The sequence below is a fragment of the Hordeum vulgare genome, chromosome 2H (assembly GCF_904849725.1).
Source record: "Hordeum vulgare subsp. vulgare chromosome 2H, MorexV3_pseudomolecules_assembly, whole genome shotgun sequence".
Lineage (NCBI taxonomy): Eukaryota > Viridiplantae > Streptophyta > Magnoliopsida > Poales > Poaceae > Hordeum > Hordeum vulgare.
Genome location: NC_058519.1, coordinates 5,267,834 through 5,287,137, shown reverse-complemented (window position 1 = coordinate 5,287,137; position 19,304 = coordinate 5,267,834). Strand labels below are relative to the sequence as shown.

General features: G+C 39.7%; 1 protein-coding gene across 1 annotated transcript; it reads right to left on the bottom strand.

Annotated features, from left to right (window-relative positions):
- Nucleotides 1-14,704: 14,704 nt before the first annotated feature.
- On the bottom strand, nt 14,705-15,753 carry LOC123424828. The gene is made up of 2 exons (XM_045108522.1): nt 15,499-15,753; nt 14,705-15,417 (listed from the first exon to the last, which is right to left on the bottom strand). Exons 1-2 carry the CDS (start codon nt 15,751-15,753, stop codon nt 14,971-14,973), a joined length of 702 nt encoding a protein of 233 aa, XP_044964457.1. The 3' UTR covers nt 14,705-14,970.
- Nucleotides 15,754-19,304: the final 3,551 nt, after the last annotated feature.

The following is a 19,304-nucleotide window of genomic DNA, read 5'->3' as shown; positions in this document are numbered from 1 at the left end:
CATAGTTCTCGAACCCGCAGGGTCTGCACACTTAAGGTTCGACGTTGTTTTATGCGTATTTGAGTTATATGGTTGGTTACCGAATGTTGTTCGGAGTCCCGGATGAGATCACGGACGTCACGAGGGTTTCCGGAATGGTCCGGAAACGAAGATTGATATATAGGATGACCTCATTTGATTACCGGAAGGTTTTCGGAGTTACCGGGAATGTACCGGGAATGACGAATGGGTTCCGGGAGTTCACCGGGGGGGGCAACCCACCCCGGGGAAGCCCATAGACATTTGGGGAGCCACACCAGCCCTTAGTGGGCTGGTGGGACAGCCCACAAGTGCCCAATGCGCCAAGAGAAGAAAAATCAAGAGGAAAGAAAAAAAAAAGGAGGAAGGAGGTGGGAAGGAAGGGGAACTCCTCCCACCAAACCAAGTCCAACTCGGTTTGGGGGGGGGGGGAGTCCTCCCCCCCTTTGGCTCGGCCGACTCCTTGGGGGTCCTTGGACCCCAAGGCAAGGCCCCCCTCCCTCCCACCTATATATACGAAGGTTTTAGGGCTGATTTGAGACAACTTTTCCACAGCAGCCCGACCACATACCTCCACGGTTTTTCCTCTAGATCGCGTTTCTGCGGAGCTCGGGCAGAGCCCTGCTGAGACAAGGTCATCACCAACCTCCGGAGCACCATCACGCTGCCGGAGAACTCTTCTACCTCTCCGTCTCTCTTGCTGGATCAAGAAGGCCGAGATCATCGTCGAGCTGTACGTGTGCTGAACGCGGAGGTGCCGTCCGTTCGGTACTAGATCGTGGGACTGATCGCGGGATTGTTCGCGGGGCGGATCGAGGGACGTGAGGACGTTCCACTACATCAACCGCGTTCTCTAACGCTTCTGCTGTACGATCTACAAGGGTACATAGATCACTCATCCCCTCTCTTAGATGGACATCATCATGATAGGTCTTCGTGCGCGTAGGAAATTTTTTGTTTCCCATGCGACGTTCCCCAACACAAGGAGCGGTCGGAGCCTGCTAACAAGGCACTTGTAACTAATCGTGTAGATAACTGTGGACGAAATGATAAGCCTGAAATCTTTGATTATTTGAGGGTTCTTACTCTTTGGGATAACAAAAATAGTTGTATTATTAATACCGTTGGGCATTATTTCAGAAATAAAAAGAAATTTGTTGAACAACCTTGAAATTGTTGTCTTCGACTAAACCTTAATTCCTCAGCAAAAACCTCGTAGGAAAGCCATCTGGACCCAAAGCCTTTTTTCGTTATTGGCTCACAATGTGCTCCAAGCAAGCCGTTTCTGTGGAAAATAAAATAAAACATAAATGGAAGGTTGACTTCCAAAGTTCATACACAAGAATGTGTATGCATGTGCAGCTCCACTCGACATACACATGGGCCCTGCAATAATTTTAAGCTTTTTTTTCCTTTTCACATGAGTTTTAGTTTGTTTATTTAGTTTATTAGGCGTCGGTAGCATTAAATTACGTCTAGCTCCAAGCAGGTCACACACACAACGAGAGGTGACCTAATCTTCGGCGCTAAGAGCGTCGGTTAGGGCAAGCGCTATGTCTCGCATTAAGCGAGACAGACAGTACACTCGCAGCGAGCAACTACAATATTGGGCCGGCCCGTTAAAGCACATTTTCAGGCAAAAACAATGCGCTCAAGGGAGGGGGGTTGGATACTGGGACCTCCATGTTTCTTTGAGCAAATGCTAGCCATGAGCCGGTTTTTTACATTGGTCCATTTTCTTTTCCTTCTTCATTTTTATTCTATTTTTTGTTTCCATATTTATTTTTATTTTTGTTTGCTTTTCTTTATTTTCTCCATTTCTTTATTCTTGTTTCGTCTATTATTTTTATTTCATTTACTTTTGTTACACATTTTCCTTGTTTCATCTTCGTTTTTTTACTTTCATTGTTTTAATTTTTTGATTTCCTTTTGTTTCTTTTATTTTTTATTTTTTTGGTTTTCATTATTGAGTTCATTCTTTATGTATTTTTCTTTATTTATTGGTTTATTTTTTGTTTCTTTTCCAGTTTTAGTTTTTTGTTTTGTGTGCTTCTCTTGGTTTCCATTCTATATTTCTTGTATATGTGAAAAACATTTACAAATGTAACATTTTTCAATACATGGTCCAAAACAATTCTATATACAATTTTTAATTTTTCCATTGCTTGATTAACATTTTTTTAAATACAAGATTAACATGTTGGAATACTTGATCAAGAACTTTTTAATGCATAATTGTAAAGTCTTTATAAATGATTGACTAACATTTTGCAAATACTAAATTAACACTTTCTTATATATGGGCAACATTGTTTCTATGCAAATTTAACAGTTTTTCAAAAGCTTGATTAACATTTTCTAAATGCAATGTTAACATTTTTTAACACATGGTCATCATTTTTCTATACATCTTTAACATTTTTGAAATACTTCATTAAATATTTTGAAATACTTTTTTAACATTTTTTTAAACGCTTGGTTATCTTTTTTATATAAATGATCAACAAATTTCGTCATAATTTTAATACATGGTCAACAGTCTTTGTATACACATTCAACACTGTTCAGATGATTGATCAACACTATTGAATTACTTGTTCACCATTGTTTTCACATGCTTTATTAACATTTTTATATACACGATAGAAAATAATATATTTTTAATAGATGGTCAACATTTTTCTATGCACACTTAACATATTTCAAATTCTTGGTCAATATTTTTGAACTACTTTTCCAATATTGTTTTTTCAAATGATTGACCAACATTTTTATACGCGTGATATAATCATTCACCCCCTAAATTCTAAATACTAAACTCATTTTTTAATATTTTTGCGATACATAGTTTTTAATTTCTTGATCCACATTTTCAAAATACTTGTTAAAAATATCTAAATGCTTGAATAACATTTTCTACATACATGATAAACAAAATTATACTCGTTTTTATTCATTTTTTGTATACGTGATGAAAATTTGACTGTATGCTTGTTTAATAATTTTCAAATGTTTGGTCCAGATTTTTCAAATGTTTTTTATAGTGTGCATTTTGTAATCTCTCTCTCTTTCTGTGTGTGTGTGTGTGTGTGTGTGTGCGTGTGTGTGTGTAAGAAGAATATATATAATTTTCTACATATATATAATTTTATAAAGTATAAAAAGTACGAAGAATAAAAGCAAAAAACAAAAATTGAAGTCGTAAAATAAAATCTAAAAGGAGGCTGTAGCCTACATGCTGTTGGGCCGCAATGTCCTTGTCTCTACTTTAGCGAGGATTCCCACCCGCTCGCTTTAGGCACGATATACGGGTGCCCGCCGGTTAGCTGCTGGCGCTTACAGGTGTCTTATACCGGGCTGGGCCAGTAACGCCAAAACGTAATAAAACATTAAAAAGTCCTTCCTCTTGTTTATTTGCGTTAAGCGTGTGTGGAACTACATACGTCAGGGTTTACATATCTGTGAGAAAAAGTTCATAAATTTGAAGAAAAATGTTCATGTATTTGAAAAGGTCATAAATTTGTAAAGAGCTCAAAAATTTGATAAAAAGTTCAACGATTTGGAAAAGTTCATGAATTTTAAAAGAAATGATCATGGATTTGATTTCGTTTTCACAATTTTGGACAAAAAATTACAAATTATAGAAAGTTGAGATGTTTGACGAAAATTTTCACAGATTTGAAAAAGATTCATGAATTTTAGACAAAAGGTTCATGTATTTGAAAATTTCTTGAATTTCAGAGAAAAGGCCCATGAATTTAGGAAAAGTTCATGAATTTTATAAATAAAAAATTCTTCAAATTTAATAATAGTAAATGAAAAATTAAACCGAAAGAGGAAGCCAAAAACGAACAATAACTGTTCAAAACACAGACAACAACAAAACCTGAAATCACCGGCAAAAAAAGAGCGAGAAGAGCAAGATCACTGGCATAGTACTAAACAGCCGGCCAATTTTAGTTAGGGGTTGTGCGCCACTCTATTTGTCGCTGAATAGGATTCAACCGTGAGAGCTATATCTCGTCCGTAGCAAGACTTAACTTGATATCACGATGTTCCGTTCTTGAGGGTGTTGTCGTGGAGGCTAGGTGGCATAGGTCGTGTCATGGCGTTGTAATCAGGTTGTCCTGTCTTAGTTTTGTTTTGTTGGCAGCACAATTGTGTGCATTTAAGTTAGCCAGTTATTTAGCTAGGGATCTATCGTCTCAGAGGGCTACCTCATCGTATTGTATCATTCGGCTGTATATCCTTGTTGTAATTGTTTTATCTATAAAGCGATGCGACAGTCTGTTTAGAGAGAATTAACTCGGTATCATCTATCCCTAAAAAATGAAAAAACTTGGTATCGCCTCTGGGCGCGGCCTAATTTTGTCGGGCCAGTACTGTAATTGTTCAGTTATGGAAAGGTCGATGACTACAGTTTTTAAGAAAATATGTTTTCATGTCTGTTTTCTAACACATATTGTCCACTTTTATAAATATAAATATTTTATGCACGTTATGAATATTTCGAAAAAAATATCATTTTTACACATGAGAATGGTGTTTTTTACATTGTTTCGACATTTTGAAAAACGAAATCACAAACATACTTTTGAATGATGTGTATAAATTTTTAAATGTAAGGTACATTTTTTTGAATGGCATAAGATATGTAATTCCGTTATATATCATTTTACAAAATATTCATGTTCATTTTTTGAAACATGTGAACATTTTTTAAATGTGACATCCAATTTTTTTGAAAGGTACATATATTTTCTAAATGTTCAGCGAACAATGTTTTTATACCACATGGACATTTTCATGCTTTAATGGCCTGGCACAATGTTATACAAAACACATAGTTTTTTTTACTTTTGAAGATATGCACCATGTTGGTTTGCTTTTATGCAAAATTAAGACATACTCCCAGTAGAAAGAAATATATGAGCGTTTAGATCACTACTTTAGTGAACTAAACGCTCTTATATTTCTTTACTGAAGGAGTAGTTGAGAATTGGATTATACCTGTGTGACCATATTGATCTATTTGTATTGTGCTATTGGTAAACAAATCAAAACATAGCAATGTCATCTTTATTGTCAATTGTTTTTGGGAACCACAAGTCAGCCTAGTGACGGTTGCATTCTAACAAACTGGCCATGGCCATTGGATAGGAAAGTGGTGTGGCATTGGATTACAATGGCCCATTTTGTGGGATTTTCCACCCGATTAGGGGTTAAGTCCTGCACCAATTTTGACACTTTCCTTGTTAACAGCTCCCAAAAAATACGCCCTAATTAACCACTTCCAAACTCTGTTTTACGTTCCAAAATATCCTAGTAGGTTTGTTCTTTTTAATAATTAGATATTTGAAGTAATACATTGGAATGTAGGTTATTCGAAATTTGAGCATTTGAAGAACAACATCCAAATGTTGGAAGCATAGTTGAATAACTTAGTAAGCGTGATGCACCATTGTGGGAAACATTATTTGTGTGTAACAAAAACATTGTATCATATGCTCTCATTCTCGTTGCTTCCTTCATGTGCTTCGATTCCACAGGTGCTTCATATGCATGATATTATTTGAACATAAAAGCGTTACATATATAAGAACACTTGTGTGGTGGTGAGCTAAGTAGGAAGCATGTGTTGTGATAGGTGGAAACATAGTTTACTAAAACTAGAAGTATATATCAGTTGAACTCTGTAAGTACTTCTAATAACACCTAGGTTTATGAATTAACTTTGTGACTTGGAATACGGGGGAAATCTGTGTTAATAAGGCTAGGAAATGAACAATTTGTTTTGTTTCCATCACCAAGAGAACTTAATTCCACATCAATTGGATATTGTTTAGATTTGACAAAATTTTATATCTAGTGGACAATTGTATTCTTTGTTTTTTGTGGCACGATGAAGATGTATTTGAGAGGAACAATAAATTATTTCCAATGGGACACTAAAGATTTCAAGGAAACAAATTGTTCCCAGCAAAATTATTTATATTGAAACAACATTTGTTTAAAACAATAAGAACTATTGCTTCCAAAGAAACTATAATATGCATCCAAATTAATCAAATTTTCCGACACCAAGCAAGATTATTTATACTGAAACAACATTTGTTTAAGACAATAAGAACTATTGCTTCCAAAGAAACTATAATATGCATCCAAAGAAATCAATTTTTCTGACACCACCGGGTCGATGGTCGACTTGCTTCCTTTCGATGTTGGACATGCTTCCTACTGATGCTAGCATTGCTTCTTCCTGATGGTGGGCGTGCTTCCTTCCGTGTCACTTGGTGAGCGGCATAAAAATGAGTGGCTTGGACGAGGCGAGGCTGCAACAATGATGCACCATGAGCATGGGTTCTTGTAGCCAACCACACGAGCTCCCGTCCTTTATCATCCTCTCTGATGCATGTTGATGTTCCGTGTTAGGATGTCATCAGATCCATATACTGAGGTGACGAAATTACAGAGTGATGGATCGTCGAGTATATCGTTTGGCAGCGCTGGAGAAACGACAACCCATCAAGGTGGAGGTGCCATAGTAGAGAACAATGGTGTAGAGCGGTGAATTTGGGATGTATGTGACATGAGAGTAGGTGATGCAGAGGAGAGAAAACGTGCATGCCGCCGTCGATTCAAATAGCGACAGTTAAGAGGCAAAAAAGTCATTTGGTATTTCCCGCATCTGGTGATTCTCATGGCCGCCCGGCGAGGCAACCCTACCGGTGGCTGGTGAGACAATGACACTGATGGTTATGGGAACATTGAATACCTATTGAGATGTTGTGCATCGCCGGGATGGAGCAGATGGCTCATCGGGAGGGAGTGCCGGAGATGAACTGAGGCAACACAAGGCTTCAAAACTCGGTGGGGCGGGGAAGCTAACTAGGGCAGGATGGTGGATGCAAAGTTCAATGCTAATGTGGATCGGGAGGAGGTGATAAGGATGTGATCTGGATTAATTGGGAGGTGGGGCAACTAGATGAGTATCTATGAGAGAGGTGGATGTGTGAATTACGAAAAGTTGAAACAAATTTCGCTGGTATCTATCAACTGTGTGATGCAAGAAAATCAATGACACACGAAGCGTCACACGATTGACATGTATCATACATATGCAAGGAAGTGTTTACCATCGTGTTTTAAGGTGGAACAATCTATTATCTATTTTAAAATCCTAGATTTGCCCCTTCGGCCTAGGGATCATTTCAAATAAAATAACGAGATATGTTTATTAAACATAACACAATAATTAATAAAAATAAAAATACTTTCGGATAGTTGTCATGCCAACCAGCAATAACAATTTAAGATTAGATTAGGGGGGCTTGGCCCCTCCCCTCCTTCCTCGCCTTATGTTAGTTAAAGGACCTTTGGTGCTTTCATGTTTTTTGACATGCATTGTAGATGCTAAAATGACTAGATGGGTCTTTATGAATGGAGAACCAACCATACCGCCAACCTCCACCAAAGTAGAAGTATGAGCCATAATGTGGTTATCTCCACACCCCCATAGAACTCACGAGAACCCGAACTATCTTGTTTCCTTCATATAGTTCACATATTAGTCAAAGAAAAAGGATATGTTCACCTTTTCCAATGCGGAAGAAGGGGTATGGCTTAAACCCACAAATGCATATCTTGATTCACCCTCATGCCCAAGGCGAGGTACATCGACCAAATCCTTCAAATAGGCATGACAATGAATATCTCGTATCTTCGTCAAACACTCTGCAACACCATATACTCTCTGCCTTCTTTTAAATCTTTTTGTCCCATGGCAACATTTGAGAGGGTTCTGCTGCCTTATTTGCAAAAGGTATAAACAGTTCATTGGTGGCCTTGTTGAATAAATATCTTGCACTCGGTAGACGCCTCAAAATCATCATCCCTAAAAGGCAACTTTGCCCCTAGCCCCCTTCACCTCACGATATCACAATATATTTGTTCAATGCATGTTATTACATTGGAGTAGATGTATCCTATAATAATCATGTGTATTTTATAATCATATATACAGGATGTATTAAGACCTTATTTGTTAGTGACAAATACATTTTTTTCATGTTTATGTCTTTATAATAATCTTCATGGCATGCTATATATGCCCATGGAAGCACTTATTTTACTCCACTACAACCATTGAGTTCATTGTACAAGTTCACACAAGGGCCTCCAAAAGGCCAGCGTTGTCCATGTTTGATAGGGATTTGAGGGACCCATTGACCCAACTCGATTTATGGCATGGCCTACAATGGCTTAATTCTACCATATGCAACATGGGAGCATGTTTTTATTCCTTTTTACCTTTGGTGACTCAAAGTTTTTTTATCAGTTTTGTCCTTGTTTGCATGCTATGTTCAAGAGGGTCGCACATACGTGTGATGCACATGGCGGCACGCAAACTCTTTTTCCGTTCTATCACACGAAGAAGCATTAAAAGGATTCCATTTCCACAAAAGCAAAATATTGATGTGCAAATTTTCGATTCTGAATCCTGTTGTACTTTTCTAAGCACTACTTAATTAAGCGATGTTTCTACTATTTATAACATGGATGGAAAATACAAGAAATAGATTGATCTATTTACAACTTGGTATAAGTTTTTTTTTCTTTGAGATAAGTGTATTTTTACCCCTCAATTATTCTTAGCGTGGTTTCACTCCTAAATTTCTAATACACGAGCAACTTCTATCATAGACAGCGACATTCTTACGTGAAATCTAGTTTTGCACCATTGTCGATGGCTTTAGAGGGTCTTCACGTGTGTGTGTGCACGCGCGTGCAGTGGCAGAGCTTGAGCCAAATATTAGGGGGGTCCAAATGACTGAATGTAACATAGAAAAGGCTACGATGATCAAAGAGACTGGAGGATTAGTAGAGCGATTAGCTGAAGGATAGGCTTATTTGGCAGAATTTCTTCTAGAAGGGGGGGGGGGGCAAGGTCCCTAATTATCCCCAAGACGCTTCGCCACTGTGTGTGTGTGAGAGAGAGAGGATGATCGATGGCATGTGGGGTCCATCGCCACATGGCATAGTGACGTAGACAAAAGACTGACCTTCCGCCATATGTTGTTTCGACAGTTGTGAGGGATAGAAATATACATGATATTGATGGTTCGGTATAAAAATCACATAAAAATAGTTAGTGGGTGAAAGTTATCTCTCTTTCTTCTAAAAGTAACATCTAATGCAACATCCACATTAACCCACATCTCTCTAATAGTGTTAGTCACTGCAGGTTCGGTCCTGAGATTTTAGGGGCCCGGAATGAAAGGAAACATGGGGCCCTTAAATTAATTTTATTTTCCATAGATATAATACAAAACCACTAATGATATATAAAAAAGAGAGTTGGAGACATGTTTTATCGGTCATTGTGTTGTTTGAACACTCATCATGGTGCACTCTTCTCTCAGCGACTATCCTCTCATGCTGGTACATGTATGGACCCTACGGTCCGAACGGTTGCGGGAAGTTTGAGGATCCACGTTGGAGACACCCTTAAGCCTTTGTGCTCACCTCCGTGGCACAACTTTTTTTCTCTCTCTCAAGAAGCCAGATTTGCGCCATGTTTCATACTTCTATTTTTCATGCAGCAGCAAACATGACTTGTATGTGCATCTTCCAATTGCTTCCAACCATATCATGTCGTCGAACCATGCATGCATGCCCTTACTCGACTTTCTCCCGGTTTTACACCAACAAATTTTCATAGTTTAGTTTTGTCTGCCTAAGAAGTAATACTACGTACACACATAAGAGTTCAGATGTGAGCGAAACTAGCTTGTTGCTCTGAGGGCGAATGTGCATTTAGTTCTCCAACTACATTTGAAAATACATAAGGCAACTTTAGAACAATATTATGTATAAATTTAAGCTGTCAAGATACATATATAAGGTAACTATAATTGTTTGGCAACTTGAGTCGGTAGAAACGTGGTACCTTTTGTGGGTAGAAGCATGACAACAAACTTCTACCTAGGCATGTATATGCATGAGATTTCCTATGATTATATATATATATATATATATATATATATATATATATATATATATATATATATATAAAGATGCATTCTATTAGAAAATGTCAACGACCTTTCCTGAGAGAACTGCCTGAATATAAAACCTTTGAATAAATGTTTTCTTCACAATGCTACAAAACTTATGTGAGAAAACATCCATAGAGAACCACCTCAACTCTGTAAACCAGAGCATACTACATTCTCTCACAAAAGATGTATACTAAGAACCATCTAAAAAAGTCATAGATAGATAATGAGATAATCAGATGAATATTATTATTATATATGATGATATCCAGCCCATTCATCCACGTAGCATGCATAACCGTGCAGTCTCTGAGCACTTGAGTGGCAAGGTCCTACTTTCTCCGAGGCCAAACAAATGAAAACACACACAAGAAAAGAAATTCAAGATAAAGGAGGGCATTGCGGAGAAAGGACAGCACGTACGCTGTGATTGCAGCCTTGAGACAGAAACAAGTGCCTAGTGAGCAAAAATATTATGTAGCCTATGATTGGAAAGATTTTATATCTCTGCTGCCTCCTCCCTTCTTCTCCTTTTAGGAAAGCAGAGAGCATAGCTCTCATGGCTACCTATGCATCTAGAGTATCACTAGTCAATTCCTCACCATGCTGCTCCCCCCTTATTTGATACATGATGTGATTGCCACACCAGTGACTCATGAGCAATTTTGATACACATATCCTGGATGTGATTCGCACTATAGTGATTCATGTGAAATTGGCGAGCAATTTTTTTTAAAAAAGTCTGGAGATGCATGAATGGATCTAGGGTGGTACACATGTTTCTAGATCCACCACATTGTTTGGCAGTGTAGCAATAGCAATGGCATTATCCTCCTCCCTTGTTGCTATGGAGCATGGACCAGTCCAAAAGAGGCTGTGGGAAGGCAGCACGCATGGCCAAGGAGAGGCTGATTTTTTTAGTGTGCAAGGTCGACATAGCAAGCATGTGGGAGTGTGTTGCTACTCACATGGCACCTATGACACCATTTGGAGGTTAGCATGCATAGTGCCAAAATTTCCCCTTTTACATGTGGTTTTACATCCAAAGGTGGATGTAAGCTTGATCCGAGCACTACAAATTTATAGTGGACCTTGTGGTCCTGAGAGATATGGGATAGTAGGATGTGCATCAACCACTTTGCCAGTATAAAAGTGTATCATTATAATTGCATAGACATAAAAAAATACGATGATCACATCACCGCTAGTGTAGTGATACGTGTTGATGAGTGCATCGATGCATTCTCCATTGGCGATCCATTTGGCAAATGCGGCTTGTGGGAAACAACTATGTGATGGTTCAATGTTAACTACCCATCAATCACTCCATATACGCGTTGGATTGGCATGCCATGACAAGCGGGAATCTTCCGTGAATTTCTTGATATCTTTTCCAGAGTTTTCCATTGCACATTTTGGACTATGGTTTTATAGCAAGCCAACATTAACCCCCCACCGCACCAGCCTACTACATGGCTTCTTTTGCACATCGGTGTGCCTTACACTCATATATATAACATCTGTTGGAATACATACATTATTCGTCAGTAGTTTCAACGGTACTTCCCATAGATAACCATATATTTATATACCATCTTAAGGAAACCACGTGGAGAAATAATCAAAATGAGATCAACCATGCATCCTTCCCATGGAACATGCATGGATGACCTCCCCTTTTCCTTTCCATAGAAAAAAACCGAATGCATGCATGTTATGAAAAAGTTGTAATGCACAAACAAGTTTATCACCCATAGATATTCAAAGATATCTTGGAGCAACAAGCCAACAAGCAAGCATGCGTGCACCATGTACTGCACATTGGGTGGCCCTTGAGCTGGGGCTAGCCACAGGGAAAAAGTCCAAAATGTGATATACTCTAGATGTATGGATGAAGTAGTCTAGAGACTAGACTCTATACACTTTTCTCTACCTCCTTTTCCTGGTCTCGGACGTACGTACGTATGGATGATCCGATGCTGCCGCCATGCATATGCCACGCTTGCTCCAAGCCCATGTGATATATATGTAGATGGCGAGTGCACTCTAGCTAGAGATCTTTTTTTTTCCTTCTCACACATTTTTCTTCAGATTTTATTCTCCTTTCGAATTTGGTTTGAGTGCTCACACCATGATATTTTCCCACAACTTACGTATTTCGTACGTGAATATACATTAAAAAGAAGTATTGCGGTATTCGTTCCAGGAGCATGCGTATACGTAGAGAAGCATTGTACCTGCGTATAACGTATACTACCAGGTATATATATGCTCCGTTTGAACGCACGCTGTTGTGTGCCTGCTGCGTGACTGTGTAGCACTCGAGCTGTTCCGTCAGACAAAGGGAAAAAATAAACGGCTGTGATCAACCAAGTGTAAGAACAGACGGCCCCACCTTGCGCAAGGGATGTGCAGGGCCCACTGCCCGTCAAAACAGGGGCATGGCCCACCGGCCAATTTGCACTGACACAAAGCGAGCAACAAGGCCTGTTTGAAGTTTGAACTGTGTTTGTGTGGAATCCATGTTGGTCCCATATGCCCCTAGCAAAGTTCAGGACCTGGTCTAGTAAAAGTGCCATGCTACTGCTACCCCCTAAAGGAAAAAAAGAAGTTCTATGCTACAATCACTCCATAGTATTCTCCTGCTACTATACAAGGATGCAACAGCTAGGTGCTACCCTACATGCATACATACCGGACGTTGTTGGCTCTGTGCATCTGTTGCTATTGCTAGTTGCTCTTTGTCTTTGGGGAGCATAATATTTTCCTCATGTCGTTGTTTTAAAATATTCATATTATCAAAGGTATAATAAGTTTTAAGGTTAATGGACTAAGACATATTTCCTCTATAAAGAAATATAAGACTGTTTAGATCATTAAGTAGTGATATAAACGCTCTTGTATTTCTTTACATAGGGAGTATTAATGATCATGGTGGCGTTTTTTCTATGTCCCATATTGTCTAATATTCTAGATAAATTAACGGTCTCTATTATGTCACCGGTTTCTAGAAGAGCTTCTAAAACCACTTCTTGAGGATGTTTATATGAGGGGCATTTCTTTAGATTTTTGGTATTCAGTTCAAATTTAAAGCCAATGGCAAAGCTTTAAAAAGAAACTACCTCCAACCATATCACCTCTCGATTGTGTTTACATGTGACATCGAACGGGTCTCCATAATGAACATGGGTTTGCTAATTCTCAGTGTCAAACAGACATCGAGTACCTGGATCTAATATTGAGATCCGTGCAAGATTTTGTAAGCTATGAATACAAACACTTCATGTGGATTACAAGGCATCATTTGTTTCTCACTTGCCCATTTGCTACCCTTCATGTGTCATCAAGCCTAAAACTGGGCACTAATCCAAGTGAGAGTTTCTGCCTTACTTTGGCCTTAAAGACACTATCGGAATGATTATCTTTTTAATAACCAAGCTTCATAATTTTTTTGTAGGTTATCATCCGAGCTACATGATAGATCTGTATGTGGTCCTTACCGCATCGTGTGAAAATGCGGGACCTTATAGTATCTGGGTGCAACTAATAAGAGATGGTAGCAAGGAATTTGTACAACCGGTTTAGATGTCGGTTCAATAGCAGACTATGTGTGTAGGCATATCTTTTTTTGCCGGTTGTGTCTTTTTGTTCGCAATTTGTGTACTTCAGAACTATGCTTGGTACTCAAACTTTAAAAATATATGGATTTTTTGCGGGGTTTAATAATATGTGCCAGTGTGCATCATAATGATGCAGAGCCGAAAGTAATTTTTTTTCTAAAAATAACAAACACTTGACTTGTATTTGCATTAGTGTATGATTTTGAACAAGACGATGAATATATTCTTAGATTTCTATGAATAAAATAAAAAAACAGCCGAGACTTAGTTAATCCCCACACCACCCCCAAAGGAATATATGGGTCATTCAGATTAAAATCTTTATACCAAAAGGATGCCTTATTTAGTATTCCCTCCGTATCAAAATATAAGACATTTTTTGACACGTATCAAAGAATGCCTTATATTTTGGACGTGGACTTTTGGCTCTGGAGAGCATATGCTCCTTAATGAAAAGTAAAATCAAAATAACTTTTAAATAAATTTTAAAAAATCTAATTTTTTTCTACATGTTTGTATTGGTGTGGCAAATGTGCTTGCCAATTTTCATGTCATATGAGATAGTCGTGCTTCGTTGGTGAAAAAAGCAAAATTAAGTATAACATTTGGAGGTAGAATTTAGCATTCGACTTTTTTTTTTGCATGTGCCAAAATGCTTAAGGTTTTCACCTGCAGATTTTGCATGTAGCATTTGGGTGTGACAACAAACACAACTATTTTTTTCATTTATTTTTGTCATGTATAAAATTCATTTCTGACACGCAGGAGCATGTGCTCGCTAGAGCCAAACTGAATATCCGTTATATTTTGAGTATTTTCATGTAGAGGGAGTACTACACTGTGGCCATGCTCATCACCTTGAAGGAAGGACGTGAGTGCTGCTTGATAGATCGCTTTCCATGCAGAGATCACCCTCCGGCATTATTGCGACCCAGTGCAGTGGTCACTACCTACTAGTAGTACCACACCAATACATCCTGAAATACATACATACATACATACAACCTCTCACTGACAAAGTGATGGCATCTTTGCCCACTTTTAATTAGTTACACACATATTATTTGATGCTACACCACACACAATCACCAGCTAATTACTAACTAATCACCCTATATAATTATATATATATACTAGCTAAGTAGCTATACTAATCCCAGACAGTAGTAGCTAGAGCAATATACGGACGTGATTAATTAGTAGTAGCAGTAGTACTGTAGTACACAAGCGGCAGTGGCAGAGAATTCAGTAGTGGTCTGCATGACACGTGCCGGCTACATGCAGAAGGAGGAGCTCATGTGGAAGCAGGGGAGCGCGTGCTGCTGCGGCTGAGCTGCCGCCGGCGGGGCGTTCCCGCCGCTGCAGTTGCTCTCCGGCGACGACGACGCGGACGCGGACGAGAGGGAGTAGTTGCCGTCGGGGCGGCCGGGGTTGAAGGGCGGTATGACGTCGGCCGAGGCGGGCGGGGGCGGGTGGCGCCAGCGCGGGAGCGGGCCGGCCAGGAGCAGAGTCTGGAGGAGCGGCCCCGCCGACACCACCGCCTCCACCAGCCGCCCCTTCTCCGGCAGCCGCCGCGCCAGCGCCATCTCCACCTCGGCCTCCTCCTCCGACGTGGCGGCCTCGTCCATGCCCACGGCCATGCCGCCCGCTCCTCCTCCCAGACCCAGCCCCAGCACGCCGTGGAGCGGCGGGTCGGGCACGCTCTGGGGCGGCGGCGGCGGCTGGGCGGCGTGGTGGTGGAGCAGGAGCAGGAGGGAGTGGCAGTGGCGCCGGAGCTCGTCGCGCTCGGCGGCCGCGCACGCCACGAGCCGCGCAGCCTCGTGCTCCACGCGCCGGAGCTCCTCCCGGTGCGCGCCCCGCGCCGCCTCCAGCTCGGCCAGCGCGCGCAGCAGCGCGTCCCGCAGCTCCGACGCCGTCGAGAAGCACTCCATCTGCTGCTGGTGGTGGTGGTTGCCGTCGTCGAACGCGGCGAGGGGCGGGTCCCACGGGCCGTATGCGTGGGCCGGCTGGAGGTGGCCGTGGAGCAGGGGGTGGCAGCCGGCGCCGTGGTCCTCCATGCGTTTGGGTTTTGGGTTTAGAGATGTGTGCTAGCTACCGGTGAGGACGATGGGATGATGATGGTGAGGATGATATGTGCATGGGGTGGGTGCGTGCGCCTGATCTTGGCTTCGCCATGGGGTGTATGTGGGTATATATACACCATCTCCTTCTAGCTTTCTTTATCGTCCTCCCTTTAAAAAAAAATATTGCAAATAAATATAATACATAAATAGAAGAAACCGTGTTTGCTTTAAGATTATATTATCTCTGTATCTAAATAATTGTAATTGGGGAGAACTGTCTAGTTCTTTCCAACTACAATTATTTAGATAAAGAAAAAATATATTGCGTATTCATAGTTTCATGTGACTTTTTGTTTTTGTTTTTGGCGAAACACCCAGTGATCGAGTTATCTGTCGCCAAATATGGTTGAAGAAGATCCAACGAATATATATAAGGAACACACACAGAAAAGGGGTTTGTTAGAGATCACTCAACTGGGTATCATAGTTCTTGGTAATTTTCAAACTATGCACTATTTTTCAGACAAAATTAGGTGGTCTTCCTTTTAGCTGGAGAGTGTACAATTGATTTTGGTTTAATTTAGAAACCAATTGTTTCTTTTTTTCTTTCTCTGCAGTTGCATTCTCAATGTACATCAGTTGCACATTTCTAAGAAGATGTGCAACGACTGCTTCTTGTTACGGAAAATGTTCTCCTTTCTTTTCTTCAATTTTATTTACCCACCATTTTTTACATTTTGTGTTCTTTTAATATGCCGACCTTTTTTTGTGCGTGTTCCTGAAATTAGTTTGATTTGTTTTTCTTGCCTGTGGTGTGTAAAACAATCTACTCTCCTGGTTTGTTGAAAACTTTCAGTCGACCGATTTGTAAGGAACTTTTAGTCGACTAGCTTTTTTCAATATAGTGCGTAAAAATCTTGACTAGTTTGTAAAAAATAAAATTCAGTCGACTTGTGAGCAGTCAGACCCAACATAAAACACATTAGAGCTTGAAGTAGGGATTAGTGGAGGAAAAATAATAGAAAAGGACACATGCACATCATCTCCCTAGGGCGACATGGCTCACAACCACCCAACACACCTCTAAACTAAACAAAAGGCTAGTAAGAGTCTTCTGCTTTTCGCCTTGGGAACCAACAATATCCTTGAATCCTTGTTTGCTAAAGGTGCATGATGCATGACTCCAATAAAAATTAACACTACCTTCGGTCCATAGGTTAGGAATATCACAGCAACAAAAAAATCATAACAAGTAAGATGACAATGTATCTCAATTCCTATATAGAAAGAGATGTCACTTAATCTAGGCTAATATTTTTTGCATGACATGTGAAGGATTGATTTCTATCCTACATAGGAATAGAAACCCATTCCTACAATCAGAAGACTCAAAATATTATTTTCTCCAAAATCCATTCCTTTAGAATTCCTATAAAAATGTTGTAAACCAAAAGAGCCCTAATTAAGCATGGGAAAAAAATCTGTAGGTTTTGGTTGATATTATGGTGGATTAGTTTTTTTGGGTTTTCAGTGAAAATAATTTCTGAGAAACAATACAAGGTCGTAGACGCTCACATACACTGGAACGTCGCCATGACTTTCCGTCACTTATTTTAATAGTAGTTGTTTGTTCTTACATGTAGCCATCATTAACCAAGTGATGAGACGGTTGAAAGGTGACCAAAGCTCCTTTGTTAGCACATATACATATGTACCCATGTCTCGTGTGACTGGGCTGGCCTTCGTCGTGGTGGTGGTCAGACCCCTTCTGGTGGTGCAAGGAGTTTTTGAGTGAAAGCTTCATGCTTTGGCATCGGCGACGGTAACATACGTGAGTGCCGCTTTCTTTCTAAAGACATTATCGTGGGTCTCGTCTTTGTTCTAGGGATCAGGGTGAAAACACTTGTCTATGTGATCGGGCTCGGCGGCGGTGACGCTTGGCGTCATTACCCTCCTGGGAAGCGTAGTTGTGGAGCGCAGTTGTTGACGGCCGAACCTCTATGAGGTGTTAGGCTAGTTCTATGCTACATGTTGTATTTGTAGATCTGCTTTGTATGAAGGCCAAATCATCTTATTGTATCATTCAGCCGTATATTTTGGTGTGTTTCTTTATCTATAAAGCGGACAAAAGACGAGTAGGGCGTTTTAGTGACCGAGCTTCATGGAGCCCTTTATTTTTGAAAAAATCAAAATTCAAATTTTTTGACTTTAAAAAATTGTGAAAAATATGCAAGTATACAAGGATGAAATGTATGTGTGTGTAATAATTTAGGATGAAATACCTTAAATGCGATCTATACAAAAATAACAAATTTCTGGACTTTGAGGATGAATAATATCATGTGTTAAAAAGCCTCAGATTTATCTTTATTGCACAACCCTCATTTAAACGTATTTCATCCTACAAATTTACATACGTGTGTGTTATGCCTTCATGTATATCTGTTTTTTATAGATTTTTTGAATTGTAAAAATATGAATTTTGATGTTTTTTGGGTTTTTCAAAAACCGACCTCCATGGAGGCCGAGCTCTAAAAGGCATTTTCGGGGAAAGAATGTTCCTTGTGCATATACATATGTGCAACTGACAGAAAGATGTCTTTTAGTTAATATGGTTAACTCAACAAGCCTATTTCGTGTGTCTTTGTGAGCTTGCTTTCATTCCCCGTTTTCCTTTGTGTGCATGGATCCTATGTTTTCCATAAGAAGGGAATCCAAGACAGGAACTACTATCATGCATGACATGCATGCCATCATATTCTAGTTCGACTAGCCAATAATGCATATTGGCCCTAGGTTCTCCTGCCTTGTGTCCCTATCTCTAATCATCATCACCGGGCAAGTCATCTTTCACCCTTTGCCCAACTTTATCCGAAAGGTGTTGCGGCTAAAAAATAGTTCTTCACCTGTTTGGGATCTAGCTAGCCATGGGCTTGCACTGCACTGCAAGTGGCTCAAATGTGAACTGTGAAAGCCTGTAGGAACCAGGAGGAAGCTAGCTAGCTGCCTCTGATGATTACAACCCAGAGTCCAGAGATATCATTTTCACATGTAAATATACCAGCTTTGGGGGAAAAGGATAGGCCACACTAAAGTTGCATGCGTGCATGCCAACCTGCACAGTCCATGCCACTAGAAATATAATCCCTCCGTAAACTAATATAAAAGCGTTTAGATCATTATTTTAGTTATCTAAACACTTTTATAATAGTTTACATAGGGAGTACTAGATACATCTCAACTAGAAATATACTTCTTTCGTTTCAAGATATAAGACTTTTTAGAGATTTCACTATAAAATACATACGCATGTATATAGACACATTTTAAAGTGTAGATTCATTCATTTTACTTTGTATGTAGTCCATAATAAAATTTTCTAAAATATGTTATATTTAGGAACGGAGGGAGTACTATATACATCTCATGCATGACTCGTGACTAGGAGAATGTACTGTCCATATGTGCATGCATGCATGTGTGGTTGTGAGTTGGTAGCAAGCAGGGGTACCTCTCAAGTGGAACTTCAGATGACTACTTGGCAT